Consider the following 25,116-nt stretch of genomic DNA (forward strand, 5'->3'; position numbering starts at 1 on the left):
AGTTGCACCAACAGCCCGGCTGGGAAACCTCAGCTTTCCCTCCTCTTCCAAAGCCTCCCTACGTTCTGGGGAAGGGAAAGGGGGCGCGCCCTGGGCGGAGTTGGCCAGGTGTGGGCGGGGTGGCAGGAACTGGGACTAAAGTTCTGGCGGATGCCCTGGAGTCTCAGAGGCAAGTTCCGAGTGGCGGAACGCGGGCGCTGTGGTCTGGAGAGACAGCCGGAAGGCTCAGGGAGCACTGGGAAAACCTTTATTTGCCCGGGCATCTGACTTTTGGGGTCAGTTTGGAGGTCGGCTTGGTAGACCTTGCGCTCGTCACCCGCTGCGGCTCCTAAGGTTACCTGGAAAGGTTTAAGTTTTAGTTCTGTTTTCCGTTTGCGCGGGGCTGAGAAGCTGAGCAGCAGTTGGCGATGAGTCCTCAGGCTCTGCAAAACTTGCGGGAGGTGATGAAGTTTCTCGCGGAGACGCGCGGCTTTGATAGAGTTATAGAAAAGGTATCGGAAGCCTGCCGCGGGCTTGTCGCCCCGGCCGAGCGCGCGCGCACGAGGGAGCGGGAGTGGGCCTGCTGCGGCCGTGGGGTCCCCAAGCTCCGAAACGCTTACTCCCCTAGAGAGCTGCGGAAGTCTCTGCGACACCGCTCGGTCCCATCAGGCCAGACTTGTCAGTAACCAGGTTGCTTTTTGCTGCACCATCTTCCCCTTATGCTCCCTACAGCTCCTGGATTCTAGAATGCCTTTACCATTGGGAATGTCTTCTCCACCCCTGTTTTCCATACTGCCAAGTATGGTAGGCGGTGACCCTAGCATCTTTGAGACCACGTCTGCCAAGCGGGAAAGGCAGGGCAGTGTCTTTGTCGTCTGGCCACCCTCCCTACAGGGAGGCTTCTAAATAGTCACCTGGTGACCAAATGTGGGGCCCGCAACAAATCATCTGCTAAAGTAAGGAATTTGTGCGGATGGCAGGGCGTGCCGATACATGACAAACCAAGCAGATGGTAGAAGCCTGGGAAACTGGTTCATTCCGGATGGAAGCAGCTTTTTATCGTGCAGGATGTTAGTGACTTGAGTCAACTTGTGAGACTTGAACTTGAATCCTGCCTCTTACTTCTGATGAGGTTAGGGGTTCCCAGTCAGAGAACCAAATAATGAGGCTAGTGGCAGATTTGGGATTCAGAACCAAATGAGGTTTGGCTCCCTTGGATTCACCTAGGATTCTGCGCAGGGGAGGGAGTAGTGGGAACCCCTTCTGGGGGGAGGGGCAAAGGGCCTTTGTAAAGGAATTTACAAACCCGAAAAGCTAGACGGGTAAAAAGAAATTTATTATAGGTACTAGGAAGTCAGCCTTTGCTTATGCTTGAATAGAAAGACTGAATTCCACTGGTCAACCTGCCATGGGGGGAGGAGGGGAATTAGAACAAAAGATTTGGCAATTGTCAATGTAAAATTACCCATGCATATATCTGGTAAAAAAAAAAAAAAAGACCGAATGAATTCCTTGGTGGTAAGGTCTTGACAGAGAAGTAAAGTTTCTAGCAGAGAACTCCCTAGGGAGAGGTATAACGTCTTGTTTGGTGAGAAAGATTGAGAGGGTGGTAACGCTGAAAGAGATTATCATTTCAGAGCAGAGATTTGTTGCGGGGTCTTTACAGAGGCCAGAATTCAAGGAGACTTTCTCTAAAAGGAGTTTCAGAGAGAGTTTCTGGGCCCCCCCCTTCAGTTTCAAGCTCCCCTCGTCAATTCTAGTTCTGTGACTGGGAGCACTGTGACAATGACCATGATTCATTTTCTGAATCGAATTTTAGCAAACTATAAAGGTGATGGTCTAGGAAAGTATCGAGGGCTCAGTTGTATAGTGGTCTCAGTAAAGAAAAAGTAGGATTAAAGGTTGTAAGGTGTAGAGAAAGATAGAAACTTAGGTCAAAATTGGTCAGATTGTGTTTAAGCAGTTAAAAGAATTCATTGTGTGTAGAAATGGAACATTTGTGAGTGATGAAGACATTAAAAAAAAAACACCTCAGTTTACTTATTTGTAAAAAAAAATACCAATAATAGGGGTAAAGGTCAAATGAATGAAGATAGGTAAATCATTTCGCAAAGCTAAATATGACATGAATTTTAACTTTCATATTAAATTTGAGTGCTTGAGAAGAGGCTGATAATGTACACCTATTGTAGCTCTATTTTCCCTTTACCACCCACCTCAATTCTAACCTGCCATTATCTCTATAGTGTCCCCACCAGATTTGCTCACTCCTTCCTCTCTGATCTTTGGAATGCTTGCTCTATAATGTCTAACGTCCCTTCATCTTAAACTTCTTCCTTTCTCCCTCCTTTTTCTATTATTTACTAAGCCCTAAGTGCTTCCTGGCAATGTTCTCTGATCACCCTTTTCAGTACTGACCACACATTCTTTTTATCATATTCCCCAACTAATTGGTCAAGATGGGGAAGAGAGGGCTTAAAATAGTATTTGTTCCCCATTGCCACCATCATTCATCAACTTATTTGAATTTTGTGATATCCAAATTGATCACTCAAGCCACCACAACCTCTCTCTTAGGTCATTCTTCCTTTTTTTTTTTTTTTTTTTTTTTCCCCAATGAGTTCAGTGTCTGGCTTACAGTCTTATCACTTTTCCAACTCTTATCTTCATATTAGAGAACTCCAGAAGAATTTGGGTTTTGAGGCAGCAGTATTAAGTGAATTGCCCAGAGTCACACAGCTTGTAAATTTATGAGGCCAGATTTTTAATTCAGGTCCTCCTAGCTTCAGGGCCAATACTCTATTCACTCTGCCACCTAACTGGCCCCCAGAATAAACATGAATTCCCTCTCAATGACTAACTTCCTGGATTCTCAATGTACTCAGTTCATATGATCTATTTCTCTACACTCACGACACTCCCACATAGAAATGAATATACTCTCTACTTTGTCAGCACTCACAAATGTACCATTTCCATGCTCACGAATTGTGAAAATCTTTTAACTGGTCAGTGTTTGACCATATTTGACTAAAATTTCCACCTTATACTTTATAGCCAATAATTCTTCTACTCCAATACTTCTCTAGGCCGTCACTTCTATACTGACTAAAATCTTCTCCCTTCCAAATCTTGATTCTTGTAATGTTCTGATCGTCTCTCAGTTGTAATCCTCCTCTGGAGGAGGTTTCTTTTCTGTATAATCTTTTCCTCTATGAGCAGGTTTCTTGGGAGGCTTCTGGAGCCTCCAGCCAGCCTCCTCTTCTTCCTGAATCCTGGCTCTGAATCTCCTCCAGCTCTTGTCCTTCTCCAATCCAGACTCCTCCTCCAGGCTCAATGTTGCCTTCTTTTATCCTCCCAGAGAATGGGCTTGTGGGAACTCCTAATAGAACCAATTGTGAAGGTCCAGGCTAGCTCCTCTGAAGGGCTCAGACTAAGTCTTTGCCCCACGTTGGCCGCCAAAATGTAAAGGTCCTGTCGTCTCTTAAGTTATCCTTCCAGACTGCCGTCTCAACTCACTCTCCCAGCCTGACTCTCCTTCCAGACCACTGTCTAAACTCAATCTCCCAGTCAGACTTTTCTCCAGGCTCAATGTTGCCTCTTTTATCCTCGAAGAGAATGGGCCTGTGAGAACTCAGGGGCTTGTGGGAAAATACTTCAACCAATGAATTTGCTCCTCTTAAAGGTGCAAACTCCTTTAAACATGTAAACTCCCTTCAAAGGGCTGAAACAAAGGTATGATTCTGAGCTAGAGAATTGTTTAGACAACCAGAGTTCTCACCTTGTAATCCTAACAGATTCTTTGGTTAAAGTTTGGTTCTATGCAATACTCTTCACTGACCTTCAAAACATCTTATCTGTCTCCTTTTTAAAAAAGGAATACAACTATAAGCCTATTTCAAGCTCTCATTATCTATCAACTAGATTATTGAATAGCCTTCACTTGGTGTCCCTGTCTCAAGCCTTCTCAGCTCTAATCCATTCTCCACTTAGTTGCCAAAATGATTTTCTCAAAGTGGAGATTTGATCATTTTATCCCTTTTTCTTTGGTCAAAGTTCACATCTTCCTCTCCTGGTTGGAACTTGCCCAAACTGGTAACATTTAAATAAATGATTTATTAAGCAATATATGCCAATTGCATAACTGGAACCAAGGTTTCCAGTAGTCAAGAACCTTTTTCTTTGGTTTCTATTGTTAATATACTATTTGAAGAGAATGAAAAACAGGATGAAGTGAATATGACACCAGGTTTCCTATTGATGGAGGATATTGGTAGACAAATCAAGTACAAGGTAGAAAGGTATTCTAGTGGTCAGAAAACATTGGGGGAGGAGTAAACTTGTGACAAAATCAGGTGATTTATAAGCAACAGAAATTTAGCTTTACTAAATGGTGGTTTAAAAAATAAAATAGAAATATTTATGCTGTTTTAAAAATTATACCTCTATTAAATTCTAGTAACTTTGTATTACCCTCAGTATAAAAATATTCCTTTAAAGTGCTTCATAATCTGGCCTCTTATTTTCGCAGTTTTACACAACTTCTTTGCCTTCTAGGTACTCATCATTTTAGGTATATTGTCCTACTTGACTCCATCCTCCATCCTTTGACTGTAACACTATATTCTTAGTCTTCATGTATAGACTGGCCACTATCAAGTGCTTGACTTGCTCTCATCATTCACTTCAACTTCTTAGAATCCCTGACTTCATTCAAGATTTTGCCCAAATCCCAGCTTCTGCAGGTCTTCAATTGTAGTATCAGAAACTAAGAAAATAAGGTTAACTTCTAGGGTTACCTTCTATCTATTCTGTATCTTATTTTATATATACAAAACTTAGAAGTGTTTTTCTACACTGATATGTCAGTCCTTTGAGGGCAGGAAATATTTTTCCCTTTGTATCCCCAGGGCTTAACATAATGCCTTACTTAGTACAGAGTAAAAAATGCCTCATATGCTTACTTGCTGATTTTTAACACTTTTGAGTGTATTCCAGACTGTAACTTCATCCTGGTAGATAGGAAAAGTTCCAGACCAGAACCCCTTCCCAGTCAGCAATGCAGATTAGCAATTGTACTGAATTGCCTGTAGCCCTAAGAGATCAAGTAAATTTACCCATGTCACAGAGCCAGTATGTATCAGAGGCATATCTTAAACCCCAGTTATGCATATTCTCAGATCACCTCTCTATCCATCTTATACCACCTCTAAATAACATGGCCAAATTTAATTATGTTCATTAGCCCTCCTGAAGGATCAGATAGGTGTTCTATAAACATGAATTTCTGTAAGTTTTGGTACCTGGTAGAAAAACAAACTTAATTTCATTCATTATTTCCATTTACAGTTGAAGCTTTTAAATCATATTTGATTCCATTTTCTTATAGTTGTAAAGAAAGATTGTTTTCTGATTCTTTTAATTGTCATCCCAACCAGATTGTACTCCTCAAGGTAAGGAATATTGTGGCACCACATATAGGCACAATACTTAAAACACAAAAATGTTTAGTGGAGGATTCACTGACAAGCTGAGTTGGCAGCCTAGAAGTGGGGGGAAAAATGCTCATAAAAATTATTTCATAAATGGTGATTGTTGTCATATTAACAGTATTGAAAATGGATGCATTTACAAAGCTCTCCAGCAATAGCTAAATATTATACAGGTCTTAAGTGTGAGGATGCTGTTATTAACTTCATTTGTCTATGCAATGAACATGTTATATAGCAACAATAACTTTTGTTTACTGCTTTAATACAAGAAACTTTTGTGTCTAACACACAATTGTATATAACCATTTTTTGTTGAGATTGTTTTGCTTTGTTACTTTAATTTTTAATTCCTTAAGATTTTTTTAAATCTGTAATTAAAAATTCATGCAATAATTGGAAATAAAATTTAATATCTGATTCAACTTTAGGTTCACCCAGAAATACATTGTTATTGTTATTTGATCTGATAAAATTATGCACTGATTTAGTGAACAACTTTGATTTTTCTGGTACATATAGGTTAATATTCTTTCTACAAGTCCTGGAAAGGTGGTTTGTGAAATGAAAGTTGGAGAAGAACATACCAATAGGATGGGCACTCTACATGGTGGTTTAACAGCAACTCTGGTAGATGTCGTATCTACAGTTGCTTTGATGAATACAGAACGTGGAAAGCCTGGGGTCAGTGTGGACATGAATATAACGTATGTACTTAAAAGATACATATATATAATTTTTTTTTCCCTGCTGATGCAATTGAGGTTAAGTGACTTGCCCAGGGTCACACAATTAGGAAGTGTTAAGTGTCTGAGACCAGATTTGAACTCAGGTTCCTGACTTCAGGACTGGTGCTCTATCCACTGTACCACTTAATATAATTTTATTAACAACAGTTGAGATAAAAGACCTATTAAGATAAAAATAAGTTTGAGAAATAACTCGTTTTATAAATTTCTAGTGCAATATGGCTTTTTAGGTCTAAGAATAACTACCCTGCCCATGAAAACAACCATCTTACCACAGAATCCTAACTGGCCTATATTTAAGCTATAAATTTTACCACTGTTTATGTTGGATACCTTATTTTCTTTCATAAGGATAACTTCATATACAGCCAAGTATTGATAAATTCTACAACATGCAGTACTATAAGTTATCAAAGTAAATATAGAACATTACCTCAAAATAAAATCCCAAAGAAAAAGAATTATGTTGGAAATAGCTGAAATAATAGTAATATTTTTAAAAGGACATCCTTAGCAAAAAAGAGAAGATAGAAATTAGGCAGGTTCTTGGATTTCTTAGCATCTTTTCCCAAGCCTATGAAGACCTGCTATGTAGACATGCTAAAAGACCCATTTTGAAGAGTAGAAGGATCCATACTTTTGCCATGTTGAGGAGAGAGTATTCAGGTCAGAATATTTGCCAAATGATAAATCAAACCTTCCTTTCCCATAAAGGAATACATTATTTTAAAAAATGAACCATACAAGCATTAAAAAAAAAAAAAAAAGATGCTGGTCTGAACATCAGAAAAATTTGGGCAACTTTCACACTCACCAATAAAAAAATTGGAAGCAACAAATTCTTTTAAATTGTTGGTTAAGGTTACAAACACACTAGGGCAGGATTCAAAGTAATGCCTTTTTAAAAAAAGTTTCTAAAGTTGAGAAGGAAAGGTTTTTCTTGGTTCTTATTTTATTCCATCTGAGCAAGAAATGGGATTATTAACACTTCTTCCTTCCTTGGACTCAAGCATGGTTCTTAACTTAGCAGTCTATCCCTTATTCCTCTCATTACCCCCCCCCCCCCAAAAAAAAAAAAAATTACATAATTCTGAAATCTCCCTGAAAATTTTTCAGCATAATTTCCTTCTGTGAAAGTATTTATATCCAAAGATATCACAGCTGGGCAACCTCTGGAGATAGCTGTCAAGCTGATTCACCTGAAGGGAAACTAGGCTAGTCTGAGTAAATTGTTCATCATTATTTGTACTTGGAAGGCACTTCAATGAACAGCAAATTCAAATGTGCCACAGTGCACTGGTAAAAGACTTTCATGAGGAACATTGGGGTTTGTATTCTATTTTAAAAGTTTAAATGTATTCATTAAATAGGTTCTATAAAATTAAAATGTAATTAAAATAAGAAGTAGAATCTTTCTTTACTTTGTCCTAGAGAGTCTTGTTGACAAGACAAACAAAAAGTAGTTGCTTTTGAAATAGGGCAACAGTTCCCATACTGGGGTCCTAGGGATCCTGGTGAGAAGGGAGAGGTTTACATATAAAAACTATTTTCATCACAATACTTATATAACCAACAGAAATAAATTAAGAGTCCCCAATTTTTAAGAACTTAAAGGGGTCTAAAGTTTAAGAACTGTTGTTCTTAGGCTTACGGAAGATAAGCCTATGGGGATAAAACAAAAATAACTTATGTTCTCAATAGTATAAAAACACTTTCTTAGAAAGTTTCTTTTGGTTAATATATCTTAAAATTGTGGTTCTACTTTCAGTTAAATTTGGGCAGAGTCACTTAATATCTTGGAGTCACATAAAATAGATATACAAAACATACATCTACTGGTAATAAATCAATTCTTCCATGTTCACATTCAGCTAAGAGATTCCATATAGAGTCATGAACCAGTTTTCAGAAACTGGGTTTCTAGATGACAATCTAGGTAAAGTAAAAAGTCTTTTACTGCTCTAAATCTATTTTAGTATGAACAATGCCTAGCAGTTCTGAAGTGAACTATTACTTTAGTCTGTCTCTTTCCATTAATTGTCTGTTATGTTTTCATTCAAGATATTTGTCCCCAGCTAAAATAGGAGAAGAAATATTGATTGCTGCTCACATTCTGAAGCAAGGAAAAACTCTTGCCTTTGCAAGTGTGGACCTGACAAACAAGACCACCGGAAAGTTGGTAGCACAAGGCAGACACACAAAACACCTAGGAAGTTAAAAAATGCCTTTTCTTTAAAGCTGTTTCTCAAAAAGCAGCTGGCCATAATTTCATTGTATTTGTATGAACAAGTAACTTATTTGTAAAAATATAACTTTGAAAATAAATGATTTTGAGTTGTGAAATTCTGTGAAAGCTATTCAAAAAGCAAAAACTATCTAAAACTGATGCAGAATATCCAGCTGACAACACTGTGGAGGTGTACTATAAAATGGAACTTAGTTTTGGACACATGGTATGCAGGAGGTGACCTCTTTTAGTTATAGAATAAACTTTACGTGACTCAAAAAATACAAATTACTTTAGTGGAAGATGAAAATTGCAAGTGTTCAGAGTGTAAGATACCATTTTTAAAACTTCATTATCAAGGGCACCAAGTCAAAAATGCAGATTGTAATAAAATATAACTTATTAATAAAACTCTCATTTCCCTCAACATATATATAGGAAAGTAGATTTGGGGATTTTATCCCCATCTACAAACTTCTCCATTACATCTATATGTAGGAAATTACCTGTCTCTGTAACAGAAAAATTCAAAAATCTCATTCCTAAAATAATTTAAATCTTGTTATAAATCTTAGGAAAATGTTAGCTACTGGAGCTTCCACTTAAATCCATTGACTGACCACAAAGGAGTCAAATGGAATTAATACTTTGAGGCTCTCAAAATAAGCTTTTAATATAAGATTTGAGTAGCTTTCCTATTTTAGATGAAAAAGCAACTATTTGAATATATACTTAACTATTATTTTCATTGCACTTAAAACATGAAATACTGTGACATCTAAAATGAAATGTTTTAAGATTGATGTTTTTAAAAAAGTGAGATGATAAAGTATTGGGCAAGAAGGCCAGCATTACACAATTTTCTCAAGTTGATGCCAGAAAGAGAAGGTGACACCAAATGAAAGAAAAGAGGATAGGATAAGAGTTTTGGCCTTGGGGTCAGGAAAATACAAATTCAAATCCTGTTTCATATACTAAATGTGTGATCCTAGACAAATAATTTAATCAGTCTACTCATCTGTTAAGATTATAATAGCACCTACACTTCAATGTTGTGAGGATCCAATGATTTTTATAAAGCATTATATAAATAATAGCAAAGAAAACTGGTCAAAGTCATGCAGAGCCACTATGCATCAGCTACCAAGACCTAAACACAGTTCTTCATGACTTTTATGGGAGCTATCTCTTATGCCAGCCTGCCTTCTCAAATAACTTGCTATAACCACCAATCATTGTGTATATGTTTCACATGAATACAAAGTCAGATAGCTTTCACCTATTTTATTTAGATCTGTTTTTCCAATTCCAAACAAAAGCTAAATATAAATTTGAAACAGGTAAGCACTAATTTTTACCCCAAGGGAGCAGGCTTATACAAATTTACTCCAATAAAGTACTTAACCCTTAAGCAAAGCCTTCTTCATTAAAAAAAAAAAAAAAAAAAAAAAAGACAAAAAAAAAAAGAAAAAAAAAAATCCCTATACAGTAGTCTTCCTTAGGTTCATTGCACAATCTTAACAATATGTTCTGTCAGAACCAACTTTGACACTCCAAAAACACTATTTTACAATTTAAGATCACAACTTTTATAATTTCTACTCAAAAATAAAAAAATCAAAAAAAAAACAAAACAAAAAAACACCTTACTGGGTTTTTATGACATTTTAGAAACCAGTATTTCCTGCACAATTTACCAGCTTTTTTAAAAGTGTCATCTCTTCAAGAAAACAAAAATTCTATCATGTATGGTTTTTCTTGCAGCTATAAATATATTTTGTCTTAATTTTAACAGCTGCTTTAAGCTACTTCAGACTCCAGGTCTGCTTTAATGTGTATAATTGTATCCACTCAGCAGAATACTCTTTTACACAGCAACTTGGGGAAAGAGATCTGAAAAAAGACACATTGAAGTGCTAGGAAATGAAACATGACCCAGCAAAAATAAGAGGCAAATGCCTACAATGAATGAGATTCTTTTTTCATGTAAGATTTCTTTCCCCATTGTAGCAATCATTTCTGTTCATTAGAATGAATTGGACAGTGGTCTATAACTGATTACAGCAAGCTAAGGCTGCTTTTTAAAAAAATGTATATACCTGTTACATTCACTTCTCACCCTCTGAATACTGATGACAAAAATGTTGGGGAGGCATAACCAGCACAAATGGGAAGACCATCACAAATGAATTTCACCTTGTGCTTTCAGATACATTTAAGCATTTCAGTGTACAACAGTCCTTTCATTTCACATTTTAGTAAGATGCTGATGCAATGCAGAAATATGCAAAGCATCTTCTTTCACAAGGTCCATGCAGAAGACATCTTTTTTTTTTTTTAAGTTCCGAGATACAAATGATAAAAGAAAGATCCAGGATGAAGAAGTTTCACAATGTATAGTGTTCTGTGCATGAGTCCATTTTCTTCTAAACTCTGAAAGAATAAAATGGTAAGAAAACAAGAAAAAAAAATCGCTGCTGCATTCTGTGATCTTCCCCATTTTGCTGGCCAGTACTCTATTCTGGCATATAAGGGCGGAGGTGATCCTCAACGGTACCAACCGCCCAGTGGGTGAGCTGTTCCTGTGGCAGGTACAGGCAGATGCTGCATAACTTGAAGATTGTAGCTTTGTTTTTTGGAGTCTGGGGGGGAAAAAAAAAAAAGACTTTTAATTAGTGAATTTTTTTTTAAGTGAAATTTAAACTCATTACAATGTAAGAATAATGTCAAATACCATGTAGTGCTGACCTTCACACTGAAGAAATTAAAACTGTCTTGGCCTTAATTAAAATAGCAATCTTAATTCTAAGGAGAGAAGTTACAACAGTATGGCTTGCAAACTCATCATTCCACAGACAAAGTTTACCAAAGTTATTAATGATCTCCCAAATGCTTAATTTAATTACTTTGTCTTAGTCATCTTTCCTGATCTCTGCTGCATTTCCTACCTCATTCTCCTAGATACTCCTTCTCTGGATTTTCTTGATTATAAAAGTTTGTCTTGGTTCTCCTATTTATCTGATGATTCCTTCTCAATCTGCTTTGATGGATCTTTACCTACTTCACACTACTTAACTAAAGTTTTTATGGTTGGCCTTTTTTCACACCTCTATACAAAACAAATGGGTTCTCCAATCTATACACCAGCACTAGTCTTTCTTGAACCCCATGTCACAAGTCTTTTGGACAACTCAAACGAGGTCCTACTCAACATGTCCAAACAACACATTCTCTTCCTTTCTCTCAAAATCCACCCCTCTTACTGACAGCAAAGCATCATTATTCTTCTTATTCAGACTCCCAGCTTCAATGTCTTGCTGACTCATACCATACATCCAATATCCATTGTCAAATCTTGTCATTTCTATCTTCACAACCTTTCTCATATACATTCCTTTTATCTTTCTCATCTGAACTACTATAATGCCCTTGTAATTGAACTTCCACATCAAGTTTCCCCACTCCAATATATCTTCTATACAGTTACTATAGTGATTTTTCTAAAATGTGTGTAATCACATCTCCCTAATGCCTCCAGGAGAGTAACATTCTATTAGCATTTAAGGGGTTTTCAAGTTCTGACCCCTTTCCACCACTCTACTTCTCTTATATTTTAAGATTCTCCCTTTACAAAAATAAAAAAATAAAAATTAAGACTCTCTCTTCCTTTATGAACTCTACATAGTTATACCGGCCTACTTACTATCCATCCATCTCCCAACACTATGCCTTTGTACTAGTTATCCCTCCATACATCTCACTTCCATGACTTGGCTTTTGGTTTCCTTTAAGACTCAGTTCAAATTCTACCCTCTGAAAGAAGCTTTCCCAAATCTCCCTTACAAAGTACTAGACTATTTCCCATCTACTCAGAACTCCTTGAGGGCAGGAGCAATATTTCTGTCTTTTTTTGTACTGTTTGTGGTTAACATAGTGCCTGGCACATAGTAAACACTTAATAAAGACTGGTTTACTGAATAATATCTACAGAAGAAAAAATATACACAACAAAATCAGGTTATTAGAAGCAAAAACTAGAGGACAACTACAATCATGAAATAGATATTGGAGATTATTTTAGAATCTAGTGGTAATAGTAGGCAGAGAGATACATTAGCCAATATAAAACAAATAAATGGATCTAGATTTAATTTGACATTTGAGAAATGAAATAGTTTGTGCAGACAAAAAATTAGTGCATCCTAGCAAACATAAGATGAAAAAGTTTTCATTCTAAATTTCCCAAAGTATAACTTGTTCAACAAAATATTACTTTCAGGGCCAACTTTCTGAATCAGATACTTATATACTTGCAAATACTTATGCCAGGTGACTTCAGAGTCTAAATCATTCTTTTGCCTCAAATCAAACAAGCGTTTATTAAGTACCTAATATGTGCCAAGAATTATGCTTCAAAATTGCTGTTGCCATAGCCAAAAAAAAAAAAAAAACCTCACAGTGAAATATAAAACTTTTGTCTTTTTAAAAAAAATGTAATAAGTATCTTGGAAGAATATATTAATCATTTTTACCTTAATGTGAATGAATTTTAGATCCTCCCTTGAAAGATTTTTGAAAGGGGAAAGGGAAAGAAGACATAACTAGGCACCTATAAGGGGAAGAAAATATCAAATGGGGAAGGCAACAGCTTAATGTAAGAATGTCCTTAATAATGAATGAGTATTCATTCCAATTCCAAGAGCTACAAACTAGCCTATAGACGTCTTCACTCTAAGATAGGAAAATCAGAAAATTCTGACTATTTGAGTAACTAGGAATAAGCCAAGCACTAGCAAGAATTTTAATAGAATCACCATTTTTAAGGTACCATTTACTTGTAAAAATCTTAATAAATTGCATGTTTAATGTTAAAAAAAAAAAAAAAAAAAAAAAACTTTCTAGGGAGAAAACAAGCAATAATTAAGAACCTACACTGTGTTATCCCCTGAGCCAAGGGCTTTATAGTATCTTGTTTTGATTCTCACAATAATCCTGTAAGGTTAAGTGTTTTGATTTCCTCTTACAGTGAAGGAAACTGAGGCAGAGGTTAAGTGACTTGCCCAAAGTCACATAACTACACTAAGTAAAATTGTATTTGAACTCAGATTTTCCTGACTCCATTGTCATCAGCAGGCTGGTGATTTTTAAAAGCTAGTACTATATAAGCTTAAAACCTGCCTTAAAAGATATAGAGGGTGAAGAAGTTTGTGTTATGTCTCTAAGCCTTTTAAGATTCAATTAACTATGCAATTTATCCATACCATTATTTATTTCAACTTTCAGAAGAGGTAAATTTTGTAAGATTATCATAACACTAGGAAGGACTGCAGATTATTAGAAAACTTAAGTTTTTAAATACACATCTGTTAACTACTTGTAAATCATTAATTCAAGGGAAAAGGTAACATCTCTAGTTTTGAGGATTTTTGAACAAAATCTTACAAAATTATTTACCTGCAAGTGCTGTCTGTCAATGAAGAGAAACACTGACTGGTTAGGATTGTTGACAACAATTCCAGTCTTGTCCTTTCGGCTCAGTACATGCAGAAACTGTTTTTCGTAGTCACCGTGATAAAATTCAAACTTGGCCTATTAGAAGAAAGAATACTGTACAATCATACATTACACTCCATTTTAACAAGAAACAGTGATAAATAAGTGCCTAAAAAACCCAGAGCGGATAAGAAAAATATTTGCTAAATCAAATCAAGACTTATTAAAAGGTATTATAACACAGCAGAAAGTATACTATATTTGGACGAAAGGTCCTGAGCTAAAATTCTGGCTCTTAACAGAATTTTAGAATCAGAAGGGAACACAGATGCTATTTGGTCCAACTTGTATGTATTACTTAAAAGTGAAAGCTAGATGAAATAAAATTAAGGCAGAATTTACTACACCTCCCAAAGCATTCCATTCTTAAATACCTCTAATCAACAAGTCTGCCTTTATATCAAACCTGTTGCCTTTCTAAAGCTCTGTGTCTTGAAAATTAAATAAGTAAGTCATCTATATTTAAGCCATGTCATTCATAATTGTTGAAGAATGTATAAAATCAAGCAAGGTCAGATTCTTGAGAGTCCTCAGTAAATATATACCCTCAAAGTTGACACTGAGCTATTCGATTATTAATGTCAGATCCACCCAAATGTATTATCTTTGGTACACATCTATTCTTATCCACAGTTATATGATAAATTTGGTGAAATGCTTTGTTGACAGGTAATAAAACTGAAATTAGATATTTGAAGCTTAAATTCATGCTTAAAACATCTGCATACCAAGGTAAAGGAAATTGGGAATTTGGGACATGAAGAAATGCACCATTAGGTTGAAAGACAAGTTGATATTATCCACCTTTTGTTCCCTTAAGGTTGGCTTTTAGGTTCAAACTTGAGCTCCAATTCTTGCTGTGCTACTGGGGCAAATCATATTCAAACTATGAATTTCTTCAATCAAGTGAGAGGATTGGAGAAGATCCCTAATAGTTTTCAAATTCCAAATCCACTTAATGCCTGTATATTTCTATGTTGCCATTATTTCACTATAGCTATAGTGTGCAGCATATTACATATATAGGCATGTAGAAGAAAGTAAGTTTCTTCAAATTAAAAAAAAAAAAAAAACACCTCATTCTCAAATTTAAAATACTAAATTTTACATTCATTTTTCTCATAAAGTAATGGAGCTAAAAAAAAAAAAATGTAATAAAGAAAGTCTGCCTTGGTCTACTGAACTAATTCTGGAATTAAAGGTTGTAGCAATACATAATAGGATACTAAATATACCAAATCTAATTTTTCAAATGTTGCTGTGCTATATATCTCGATGAATCTCAGATTTTAATACTACAGCTGCCAAAGATTTCTGAAACTTTTGAGAACACTTTTCTACTATAATCGACGTATCAATAAAGCAATTTCTCCTACCGAATAAAAAGATATTCTTTAAAAATCATCTTATTAAATTTAAGATTATTTAATTCTACCATCCTAAAATTATGATGTTAGTATCAATGAAACTTTCAAAATGACAATTTAGTAATTTTTTCATCTTTGTCTAAGCTGTTGAATCAAAGTGATTCATCCCTTTTCAAGTGTCAGGCTTTCTGAGCAACCCACAAAAATTCAATCTTAGTCAAGCGGATCATTTATTAGACATCCTTGTTTCATCACCTATCCAAATATCTTAACATCAGCGACAACTTCAATGTATACGTCTATCTTGTATTGCATTGTGAGCTTTTCTAGAGAATTAAATTTCATCTGTAATTATTCTTTTCATTAACAAGAACTCATTTTCTGAACCCCCTCCCTTTTTGGTTCAACATTCTCATTGCCCCCTGCCTTCCCTCTAGCCTCGAAAGAGCCTACAAATATATCAATCCCCTCAAATGAACCTTTCAGACAAATAGTGAGATATATTCCCATATGCCTCCCTCAGGAATCAGTCACTGTCCTCTGCTGAGAGGATTCCTATTTTTTCCTTTAAGAAAATAAGCTGTCCTTTGTTTTCCTTCATCTAGGAAGATCTAGGCACAAATCACACTACTTCCTCTCTCAAGTTTTTCTTTTAAAATTTCCAGGGATTGTGTTCCCTTTCTAAGTGTTCCTACTGTTTCAAAATTGTTCCTAATTGGCACATAGTATTGCTCAATCCAAAAAAGACTTCATTGTTTAATCAAGGCACTTGTATGTTATTATGCTTCAAAGAATCTTGGAAATAAAAACCTGAACAGGCCTGAAGGGCTCATCAGATCCTTTCCACCTAGAAAATAGGAGACAGACAATCTTCTCAATATCATTCCGAGGCCAAAGAATGAAATCCATCTCCTGAGTACAGCCAATTACATCCTATAAAAAAGAAAACACTAAGTTATCACCTCTGTTAAAGAGTTCGACTATAGAATCCCTAAAGTGAAGAAAACATAATATTTATAAATTTTAAATTAGTAAGGCTGCATAAATACTTAATTCACATATTAAAGGCTGCTATGCTTTATCACAGAATCTAACTGCAAATAAAATAGCTAAATGTCTTAATATATCTATTTCATACCTAAATACAATAGTAGTCCATCTCCATCCAAGAGTTGAAGACAAGCAACACTGTCCCTAAATCACATCTATCATCATCTTCTCCAAGTAAGACTCACTGTTATCACTCTTACTCCAATTACTCTTTAATATAACATTTTTATATGTTTAATATACATTGGGCAATTTGGCAGCAAAGAGGACTTGGCCTGGAATCAGGAAGACCTGAGTTTAAATCTGGTCTCAAATACTGGTTGTGTGACTCTGGACAAACAAGTCACTTAATGCCTTAGTCCACACAATGAACTGAAGAAGGAAATGGTAAGCCATTATTACCCTTGCCAAGAAAACCACAAATGGGATCATGGAAGAGTCAGTCAAGACAGCAAAGACTAATTGACTAAACAAAAACAAAGATACATTAAGTAGTACTTACATAAGGAATTTTTACAAGGCACTGAGAGATATAAAAGTAGAAGATGTATATAAAAAATTATGGAGTTTTTTTTAGTCCAGTTATTTCTACATCATAACCTAGCTTCAGGTTTCTGATGAACCTGGGTGATCTGTGATTTATAACATGTACTATTCCTGTAGAGTTAGTCAATTAAGCATTTATTAAGTCCCTAATGTATGTTAAGGAGTGTCATTGCACAATTGAACTCTCATTTCAGAATTCTATGGGCATAACCTTATCCTTTTTCCATTCCTTATTAGAGTAAGAGTATATTATTTATAAAAGCCTAGTCTCATTGTGCTCATCAGTTCACATTTCAAAGCTACAAAGCATCACCAGCCAATATCAGTGTTAAAGAACATAGCCTTTGTTTCAAGAAACTGGGAATCAGGGAAGCACTGTCTTAAATGAAATAGTCTTAAGAGGGTCATGAAGAATCAGACATGACTGAAAGTTCTGAACAACCTAAATATGAATCTATACTGAAAATTTGTACATTTTTCCCCCATTAAAAAAAAAAAAAAAAAAAAAGTAAGAGGCAATTAGTGCAAGAGAACTAGAATGAGTTGAAGTCAAGCCCTACACATTTGGCTGGATGTCTGGACAAATCACCCAGTTTTAAGGAACTTGACTAGCATTCACTGAGTGGGCTAAGTTGCAGAGAGGATCCCAACCTGCAGCAGTAGAGGAAGTTCTCCTTGCTCCCTTCACTAGTAAGATCACATATCTATCCCTTTATTCTCCCCTTCCCTTCCCTCCCCCCACCTATAACTAAGCCCTATTTCCTCTTCTCAATTATTATTATTCTGAAATGCATTCAAAACATTTTTAGCTATTTTGGACTACTCATACAACTGTGCCTTAAGTTTTACTAAATGTTCTCTGAAGCATTAAAGTTGTAATTTATCCAAAGGACAATAGAAAGCTACAGAGTAAGCTGCTGCTTATTACCACACAATTCAGGGAAGTGTATAACCAAAAAACTGGTGAGAGCAGGGCTTGCAGGAAAAGAAATAAATTAATAAACCAAGTATTTGACTAATAATACACTGTCATTGTCAATGTCAAGAAAGACTGCCAAGAGTAAAAAAATATATTTTTTTAAATTTTTTAAAAAGCAAAGAAAATAAAAAATTGTGCTTTAGAGTGACCCTTAGACAACTGAGGAATGGCAAAGAAATGTATATGGAATAGAAAAGAACATTGCTTCAATATTAGAGTGATGATGATTTTGGAGACTCCTAGGAAGAGTAAATTTACACAAGAACAGTAATAATTTTGCTGAAACTAACCAAGTCTCCAGAACTCATTATAAAACATACTTCCCATCTTCTGAAAGGTAATGCAACATGAATAATACGGAAATAGGCTTAAAACTATTGTACATGTGTGATCTATATCAAATTGCCTGCTTTCTTGGAATGGGGGAAAAGGAAGAGTAGAGAAAAAATTTGAACTCAAAATCTTATAAAAGTTAATGCTGAAAACTATCTTTACATATAATTGGAAAATAAAATACCATTAAGGGGGAGGGAAAGGGAGGTGATAAAACATGGCTATTATGTGGATTCACTTTGTTTGGCTATGTTTATTGTCACAAGGATGATTCTTAATTTGGAAGTAGGAAATGGGGAGAGTTGGCAACAGTAATACCAAAAAAGGAAGGGCCCATTGAAACTTTTTTTGAGTGCAAAGAAAAAGGAAGCACAAACAGAATAGTCCTGAAACTAAATTTATTATATGATTTTTAAAAGTATGCATTATGAAATGACAACTAACAGTTCCATATGGGATTCTCTGTTCTGCTGTGTATGGAAGTACTATTTTTGGTGTTTAAATTCAAAATAAAAATCCAATTATAAAAGATTAATTTTTTAAAAGTAAACTAAAGAGAAAGGTTCTTAGGACACCAATTGGCACTTCTGAAGGCAATTTTATTTAGAGAAAGATATGGACAATAGTTACAAATGACAAGAAAATATTTATCATTAATAGTTATCAAAATGTTCTGAGGGAATATCAAAGATTTATTTTATATTTGGCCACAATCTTAATGAGAACAGAGACCCTTTCCCCAATCCAGATAAACTATCAATGCTTTTTAAATTATTACATGTGCTGATGAGTAAAAAAGTCTGAAAAGCAGTGAGTCCTTGTACTCTAATATTCTTGCCCTGCTAAACAGGCAAGCTCTTTACCAAAAAAATGATGTGAAATCATGATCATAAAACTCCTGTGAGTATAAAGTTTTTATTTGGGGGAAAGAATTAGTTTCCAGACCTGACTTTATCCATTGTTACTCCAAAGATGGAAACTTCCCCAATTCCAGTTTCAGAGCTACCCTGGAGCACTTAACAAGTTAAGTAGGTTAAGGATCCCAAAGGTCAAAGGCAGTACTTGAAATCAAGTATCCCAAGTTTTAAGACCTTACTCTCTATCCACTATATAAGAGTCTTTTTTTTTTTTTTTTTTTTTTTTGTAGGACCATACTATTCTAAATAGATTTTCAATTTAGATCCTAAAGTCTTATGTAGATGACCATTTGGCATTACAAAACAACAACAACAACAACAACCAGGATCTTCAAAACCAGTAAGTACCAAAGGAAGTTACAAAAAGAAGGCTGAACAGCTTAAAGGAAGAAGGAAAAGGGAGCAAAAAAAGGCTATCCTTTATTTTGGTATACTAGTGTAAATCTTTGAGACTAAAAAAGTATTTTAGTCATTTAATAGTGTAATTGGTATCCCAAAAGTACTATTTGCACAACTATGAACCTGGTTCACTCCTCTAAATACAAAAAGTACAGGAACAATTAAAAGCAGTAGAGACTTGAAATTTAGTGTGGTTTTGACTATCAATATGCATAGGGGATTATCACCTCTCTCCAAGTTTAGAAAGCTAGCAAACAATAATGCCCCAAGGGTAAATTAATAAATTAAAAATTAAAACTCACTTGCTTTTAATTAACCATTGACTGACAAAGTTTACCACAGTTTATAGACATAAGTTGGCCCAATGAGAGTTGTGAAATAACCTGAATTTCAAGTTATGTTAAATACTCAGTTGATTCAAGGTCAATTTGTCAGTGTGCTCTTAAGAGCGTTATAATCCAATGATGTTTACTGAAAAAAATTATAGCCAAAGTAGCTATTTCCATCTAAAAAATTTATTTTAATCAAATTATCTCTAAAACTCTACTCATTATCAAGAAAAGCACAAGGAATAAGACTCTCACCCTTCTCATAGACTGGTAGCGGGGAGCATGGAGCTGTACAACGTCCTTCTGCAAAAGTTCTATGGAACTTTCCAAGGAATAGCTGGAATCTCGCACACCTTTCAGAATATTTTCTTCATAATTGTTCGTCATGACTGGTATCACTTCAGACACTTCAAAAAGTGCTGATTTTTTCTTCTAAAAAAATAAATATTTGTATTAGCTTAAGTTTTCAATTACATTTTGGTAACTGCCAATTAAAACTTTAGTGTGAAACAATCATTCTAAACCATCAACATTCTTAGATAAATGGCTAAAAAATAATCACCCCCCAAAAGTTCAAGACTTTGGAGAAAAAACATTAACGATTTTTATTTTTACTCAGTTAAATTTATGCCCTAACATTTCTCTATTTTCATTAAAGTCAGTTCATAAGCAAAGCAGCAGTTTGCCTCCTTCAAGTAGAATTTAACCTGATTTCAAAAATTCCAAACAAATTCCATCTACTAAAAAAAATTAAGACTAAATAAATAATAAGTATATAACTTTTCCTACTTAGCAGAAATAAGACTAATTAAATAAGTATATAACTTTTACCACATAGCAGACAGCTCAGTTTTGGTCTTTCTTCCTTCAAGTGTCAATATTTTTAGATACCAAATACCAATGAAAACTCAACTTAAAGGTAGCACATTTTTAAGAACTACAATATTATTTATTCCAAGAGCTAAAATCCAAAGAAAGGCCTTAAGCAAACTATTTACTATGGTAGTTAAAGTAATTGTCTAGACACTTCAGACCTCGAAGTCCAGATGAGATTCTCACAAGGATCAAAGCTTATCTATTAGTTTTGAGCCATCTTCTAGGGAAAAATACTAATTCAAGGTCTTATAATTTAGTTTTCTAGATTGTATTGTCTTATTTCATTCCTAATTTATCTCATATTAAAGCAGTTTTCCTGAAATAATCCAAAAGAAAGTTTCAATATTGAACCTTTTGTGTATTTGATTAATGGAAATGGGGTAATGGTAGCCAACACCTAAGGCCTGCACTTCAAAAATCAAAAAGGTCTAACTTGACTGCTTTGGCACCTGATGCATATTTAATCTTGGATCAAGAACATTTTGTTGGAGAGTTACAGGTGAGTGTGAAGCCAAATTTTATTTTGCCAATAGGATTGTGATCTATAGACAAATCCAAGAAACATAAATGTACTGTCATATATGGCATTCAATGTAAATATTAAAAGTGCCTACTATGTGCATTGTTACTGAGGATAAACATTTCCTGACAAAACATTTTTAAAATTTAACAATGGGTGTTCACTTAAAATGAAACTTTGTTTAATTTAAACCAAGATACTTAAAACTAAATTGTGTTATGTTTATGTGTTAAAGAATATTAGGTATTCCAAAACTTTGTACTACCCAACTCTAGAAGTTGGCCTTAAAAGCATTTGTTTTAAATTTAAAATTGTTTTCCAAGTAAAATAATATTAACCAGTTGTGGTACAGACATGTTTCTATGAAACAATGGCTATTTATGGATATTTCTTTTTTAATACTAAGTGGAAGATCACTTGGAATCCTCTTTTAAAGTAGTTTATTATTGGCTTTTGTAAAGCAATAGTTTGGTGCCAATCAGTCCCTTTAAATAATTCTAATACCTGTAATTCAAATGCTATTTTTTAAACCTGGTATTCAATCATTTACATGACTATAAACTTACAATGAATTAAATAATGCTACAAGTGCACAAAACTGATTACAAGTAGATAAATATCTCCTTTCCCCCCAACCAAAATACATGTGTTTTCGGATACTTCATGTTCATAGACTATAAATCTTTGGAACTGATAAATGCGGAGCAGGGGCAATGTCAGTTTTAAACGGTTTTCTCAAATATTAGTATGCATACTTATTAAGTTAACTTCTTATCCTTTTATAATGTCACCCAACTGTTCATGGAACAAAAGTTTTAAGAGTTTTAAGTTACCTTCTCCTTGAATACAAAGGCAATATACATCTTGAAGTCAAACTGGTCAGCTAGAGATTCTTTTTTCTTTCTAAGCTGAGCACGAAGTCTGTTCAGAGCTTGTTTCTTCCGGGAGTTTGGGTCCCCCATTTTGTAAAATACAGATGGTACTAAAGCCTTTGGAAATTGTCGCTAAACTATGGGCACTTTTTCTTAAGACTCAGTACAACAGAAACAAGTCGTTTTATTCCTGCTAATATGATTGAATAGCTAAAATAGCTGTAACCCAAAAAATGCACCCCAGGCAATTATTAGGAGACTATCATATTAGAGGGTTAACAAAAAAAATTGCCATCCAATCGTGTCTTGGACAATAAGATTTTGGAATGGATAGGAATGGGGAAGGTAGAAAAGAGAGGAAAGTTTGAATCAAAAAATTTGAACACACATTTATGGGAGACAACTTAATTGCCAAAATAAAGAGGGGAGAGGTAAATAAAATTAGAAGCCTTTCATCAAGATTTAGGTGTACAATAAAACGCAGCTAACACCAGCCCAATCCTTTAAATCCATCTGGTGGGGTTAGTTTGGTTTTTGGCCCGTTTAAAAAATTAGAGGATCAGAAGGGTAAAGGGGGAACTGATCCCCGATTTTTTTCAAGGGTAAGTGAATGAAACTGAAATATCCAATTGGGTTTTACCCAGCCAGACCCATGGCTGTGGTAGTTAATTATGGTTAGTATTTCAGATTTCACTATTGCTATGTATCGCCAGTGCTTGTTATTGATTACACTTGGTGGAGAGCAAAGAGGAAAGTGCGAAATCGGTAGAAAAGGAAGAGAGGTACAGGATTTCCCTGCAATAAACTACAGTGTACACCGGGGGCGGGCAGCTGTTACCCAAAGGAGCCAACAGAAAAAACAGCGGAGTCATTACCAACTTCCCCATCACCCACATATTCACCCTCAGGCGGCTGCAGCTGCTGCCAAGGAGGATCATGATGGCAGGAGGAGAGGGGATAGAGAAATACCGTTGAATGATTATTCCCGCTCTGTGGTGAGATCTAAGTCCGGGATCCAGATTCCCCCAGCCCAATTAAAGAGTGTGCTACATTCCCTAGGGTTCCTTACTGAACTTGACCCTCTCTGTCTTACAGCCCTTGCTCACTCGAGGGGGTGAGGAGGGCGATTTAGCTGTAGGTGAGCATGGCAGGGCAGGTCGGCTCCCTCGTCCCAGGCAATGGCCAGGGCCACCACCTGCCCTCTACCCCGCCCCCACCCCCTTTTCCTCAGCAACTCACTCGCACCACGGGAAATTTAGGGTCACTCGGGGTTCGTTCATCTCATCGTGGAAGCGATTCCAGCCCCCCAACCCCCAGTAGGGGTGGATGGAAAAAAAAAAGTTAACAATTAAGAAAATAAAAGTTATTAGAAAAAAAAATTTGTTTAACAAAACGGACCCTCCCCCACCCCCCTTGTAAAAAAAAAAAATCCCGGTTTTCGTTTAGTCTTCCCTCATGTTGGGCAGATCATGTTCCCAAATATTGGTTTAGGGTTCGGGGAGGGCTGGGAAAAGATTCTTTTATTGTTTTTGTTCTTTTAGGAAAACAAAAACAGAAGAGAGGGCTGGGGGTAGGCTTGGGCAGTTTGGCTGGGCTGGGATCCCCTTCCCTCGGTGTCCCCGAAGAGACCGGGACTCACTGACCGACTCTCTCTTTTCTCTCTCGGGTGGGGTGGGCTCGGGCTTTCTTAACCGCAGCCTGCGGGCGGAGCGGTGGCGGCGGCGGCGGAAGAGGCGGCGGCGGCGGGGGCGCTGCTAGCAGCACGGGCAGGAGCCATGTCAAGAGAAAACCACCAGCCAACTGAGCCCCTCCATCCCTGCTGCAGTGCGCACTGTGACCGGGCCGCCCGCGCTGCTGCCGCCGCTCAGCCCCCACCTGGGACCCATAGTCTAGCTCGGCACCCCGGGCGGCAGCTGAGGAGGAGGCGGTGGCTGCGACCGGGGAGTAGGCAGGGAGAGAAGAGGAGGAAGACAAGCGGAAAGAGGAGGAGGAGGAGAGAGGGGGGTGGGAATGGCGCTGGCGGTGGGGGAGGGGAAGGGAGGGGATCCTGCACTAAGAGGTCCGTCAGCCGAATGAGCCCCAAGAATTAAAGTTATTCCTGTCCGAGCATCGGCTCTCGCTTCTCTCTTCCCCCTACGAGCGGGCTCCGGATTCTCAGGAAAAGGACGAGGTTGATGATGGGGGAGGAAAAAAAAGGCTGAAGCAGCAGCGGGTAGTAGACGTCGACGGTGGCACAGCCTCGGTTTTGGGTTTTTTTTCCCACCCCCACCGGTGGTTGCGGAAGCAGCAGCGGCGGCGGCGGCAAGCGCCTCCCGGGCCGGGGCAGTAATGCGTTTGAGGAAAGAAGCGAGAACAAACAACTTAAAATGGCAGCGACGGCCGCTGCGTCACCCGCCCCTCCGCGGTGCCGCCCCGAGGCCACCGCGGCTGCGCGTCCCTCCAGCCTCTATCACTGGCGCCAGAGCAAAGGGGGAGGAAGTCACGTTAGAGAGATGTTCTGGACAAGAAGATGATAAAGGAAAATAAACTAAAATAAACTAAATATACGTAATCTATTTAAATAAAGACGTTGTCGCAAATCTACCTTCTATCATGAGCTAAACGCCTATGAGAAGAAATTAATAACATACATCACCCCCTTCCATTATAGTTTCTCCAAAGGGCGTGAAGGGTCTCCCCGCCACTCCCTCCCGCTCCCCCTTGGAGGGGTCGCGTGTAGCTTCCAGCTTCCTCCCCCTAATGACGTCAGAACACCCCCAGTTTCTCCCCACCCCCCACGAAGCACCCGGATGGAATGGTAGAGGACGGCTGGGGGAGGGGGAATAAAGTAATCTGTTCTCGGCTGGGCTGACTTGGGAAATTTGACTCATAAGAAAGGGGCCTGAGAGCGGGCAAAAGGAGATTCCTTCCCTCCCTTCCGGATATTTCACT

General features: G+C 36.8%; 2 protein-coding genes across 2 annotated transcripts; one reads left to right on the plus strand and one right to left on the minus strand.

Annotated features, from left to right (window-relative positions):
• The first annotated feature begins 26 nt into the window (after positions 1-26).
• On the plus strand, positions 27-8,560 carry ACOT13 (acyl-CoA thioesterase 13). The gene is made up of 3 exons (XM_074272832.1): positions 27-491; positions 5,991-6,175; positions 8,279-8,560. The coding sequence occupies exons 1-3, from the start codon at positions 408-410 to the stop codon at positions 8,433-8,435; spliced, it is 426 nt and encodes a 141-aa protein (XP_074128933.1). The 5' UTR covers positions 27-407; the 3' UTR covers positions 8,436-8,560.
• Positions 8,561-10,685: 2,125 nt separating this feature from the next.
• On the minus strand, positions 10,686-24,599 carry C1H6orf62 (chromosome 1 C6orf62 homolog). The gene is made up of 5 exons (XM_074272819.1): positions 22,147-24,599; positions 20,173-20,349; positions 16,175-16,297; positions 13,899-14,033; positions 10,686-11,086 (listed from the first exon to the last, which is right to left on the minus strand). The coding sequence occupies exons 1-5, from the start codon at positions 22,273-22,275 to the stop codon at positions 10,961-10,963; spliced, it is 690 nt and encodes a 229-aa protein (XP_074128920.1). The 5' UTR covers positions 22,276-24,599; the 3' UTR covers positions 10,686-10,960.
• Positions 24,600-25,116: the final 517 nt, after the last annotated feature.

Source organism: Sminthopsis crassicaudata, chromosome 1 (genome assembly GCF_048593235.1).
Source record: "Sminthopsis crassicaudata isolate SCR6 chromosome 1, ASM4859323v1, whole genome shotgun sequence".
Lineage (NCBI taxonomy): Eukaryota > Metazoa > Chordata > Mammalia > Dasyuromorphia > Dasyuridae > Sminthopsis > Sminthopsis crassicaudata.

Bases quoted from the DNA above. Each gene is read 5' to 3' on its own strand.
- ACOT13 (XM_074272832.1), top strand. From the start codon at position 408: ATGAGTCCTCAGGCTCTGCAAAACTTGCGGGAGGTGATGAAGTTTCTC. The intron at 492-5,990 runs GTATCGGAAGCC...TGGTACATATAG, and splicing joins TTGATAGAGTTATAGAAAAG to GTTAATATTCTTTCTACAAG. The intron at 6,176-8,278 runs GTATGTACTTAA...TTTTCATTCAAG, and splicing joins AGTGTGGACATGAATATAAC to ATATTTGTCCCCAGCTAAAA.
- C1H6orf62 (XM_074272819.1), bottom strand. From the start codon at position 22,275: ATGGGGGACCCAAACTCCCGGAAGAAACAAGCTCTGAACAGACTTCGT. The intron at 20,350-22,146 runs GTAACTTAAAAC...TTATTTTTTTAG, and splicing joins CCTTTGTATTCAAGGAGAAG to AAGAAAAAATCAGCACTTTT. The intron at 11,087-13,898 runs GTAAATAATTTT...TTTCCCCCCCAG, and splicing joins TTGACAGACAGCACTTGCAG to ACTCCAAAAAACAAAGCTAC.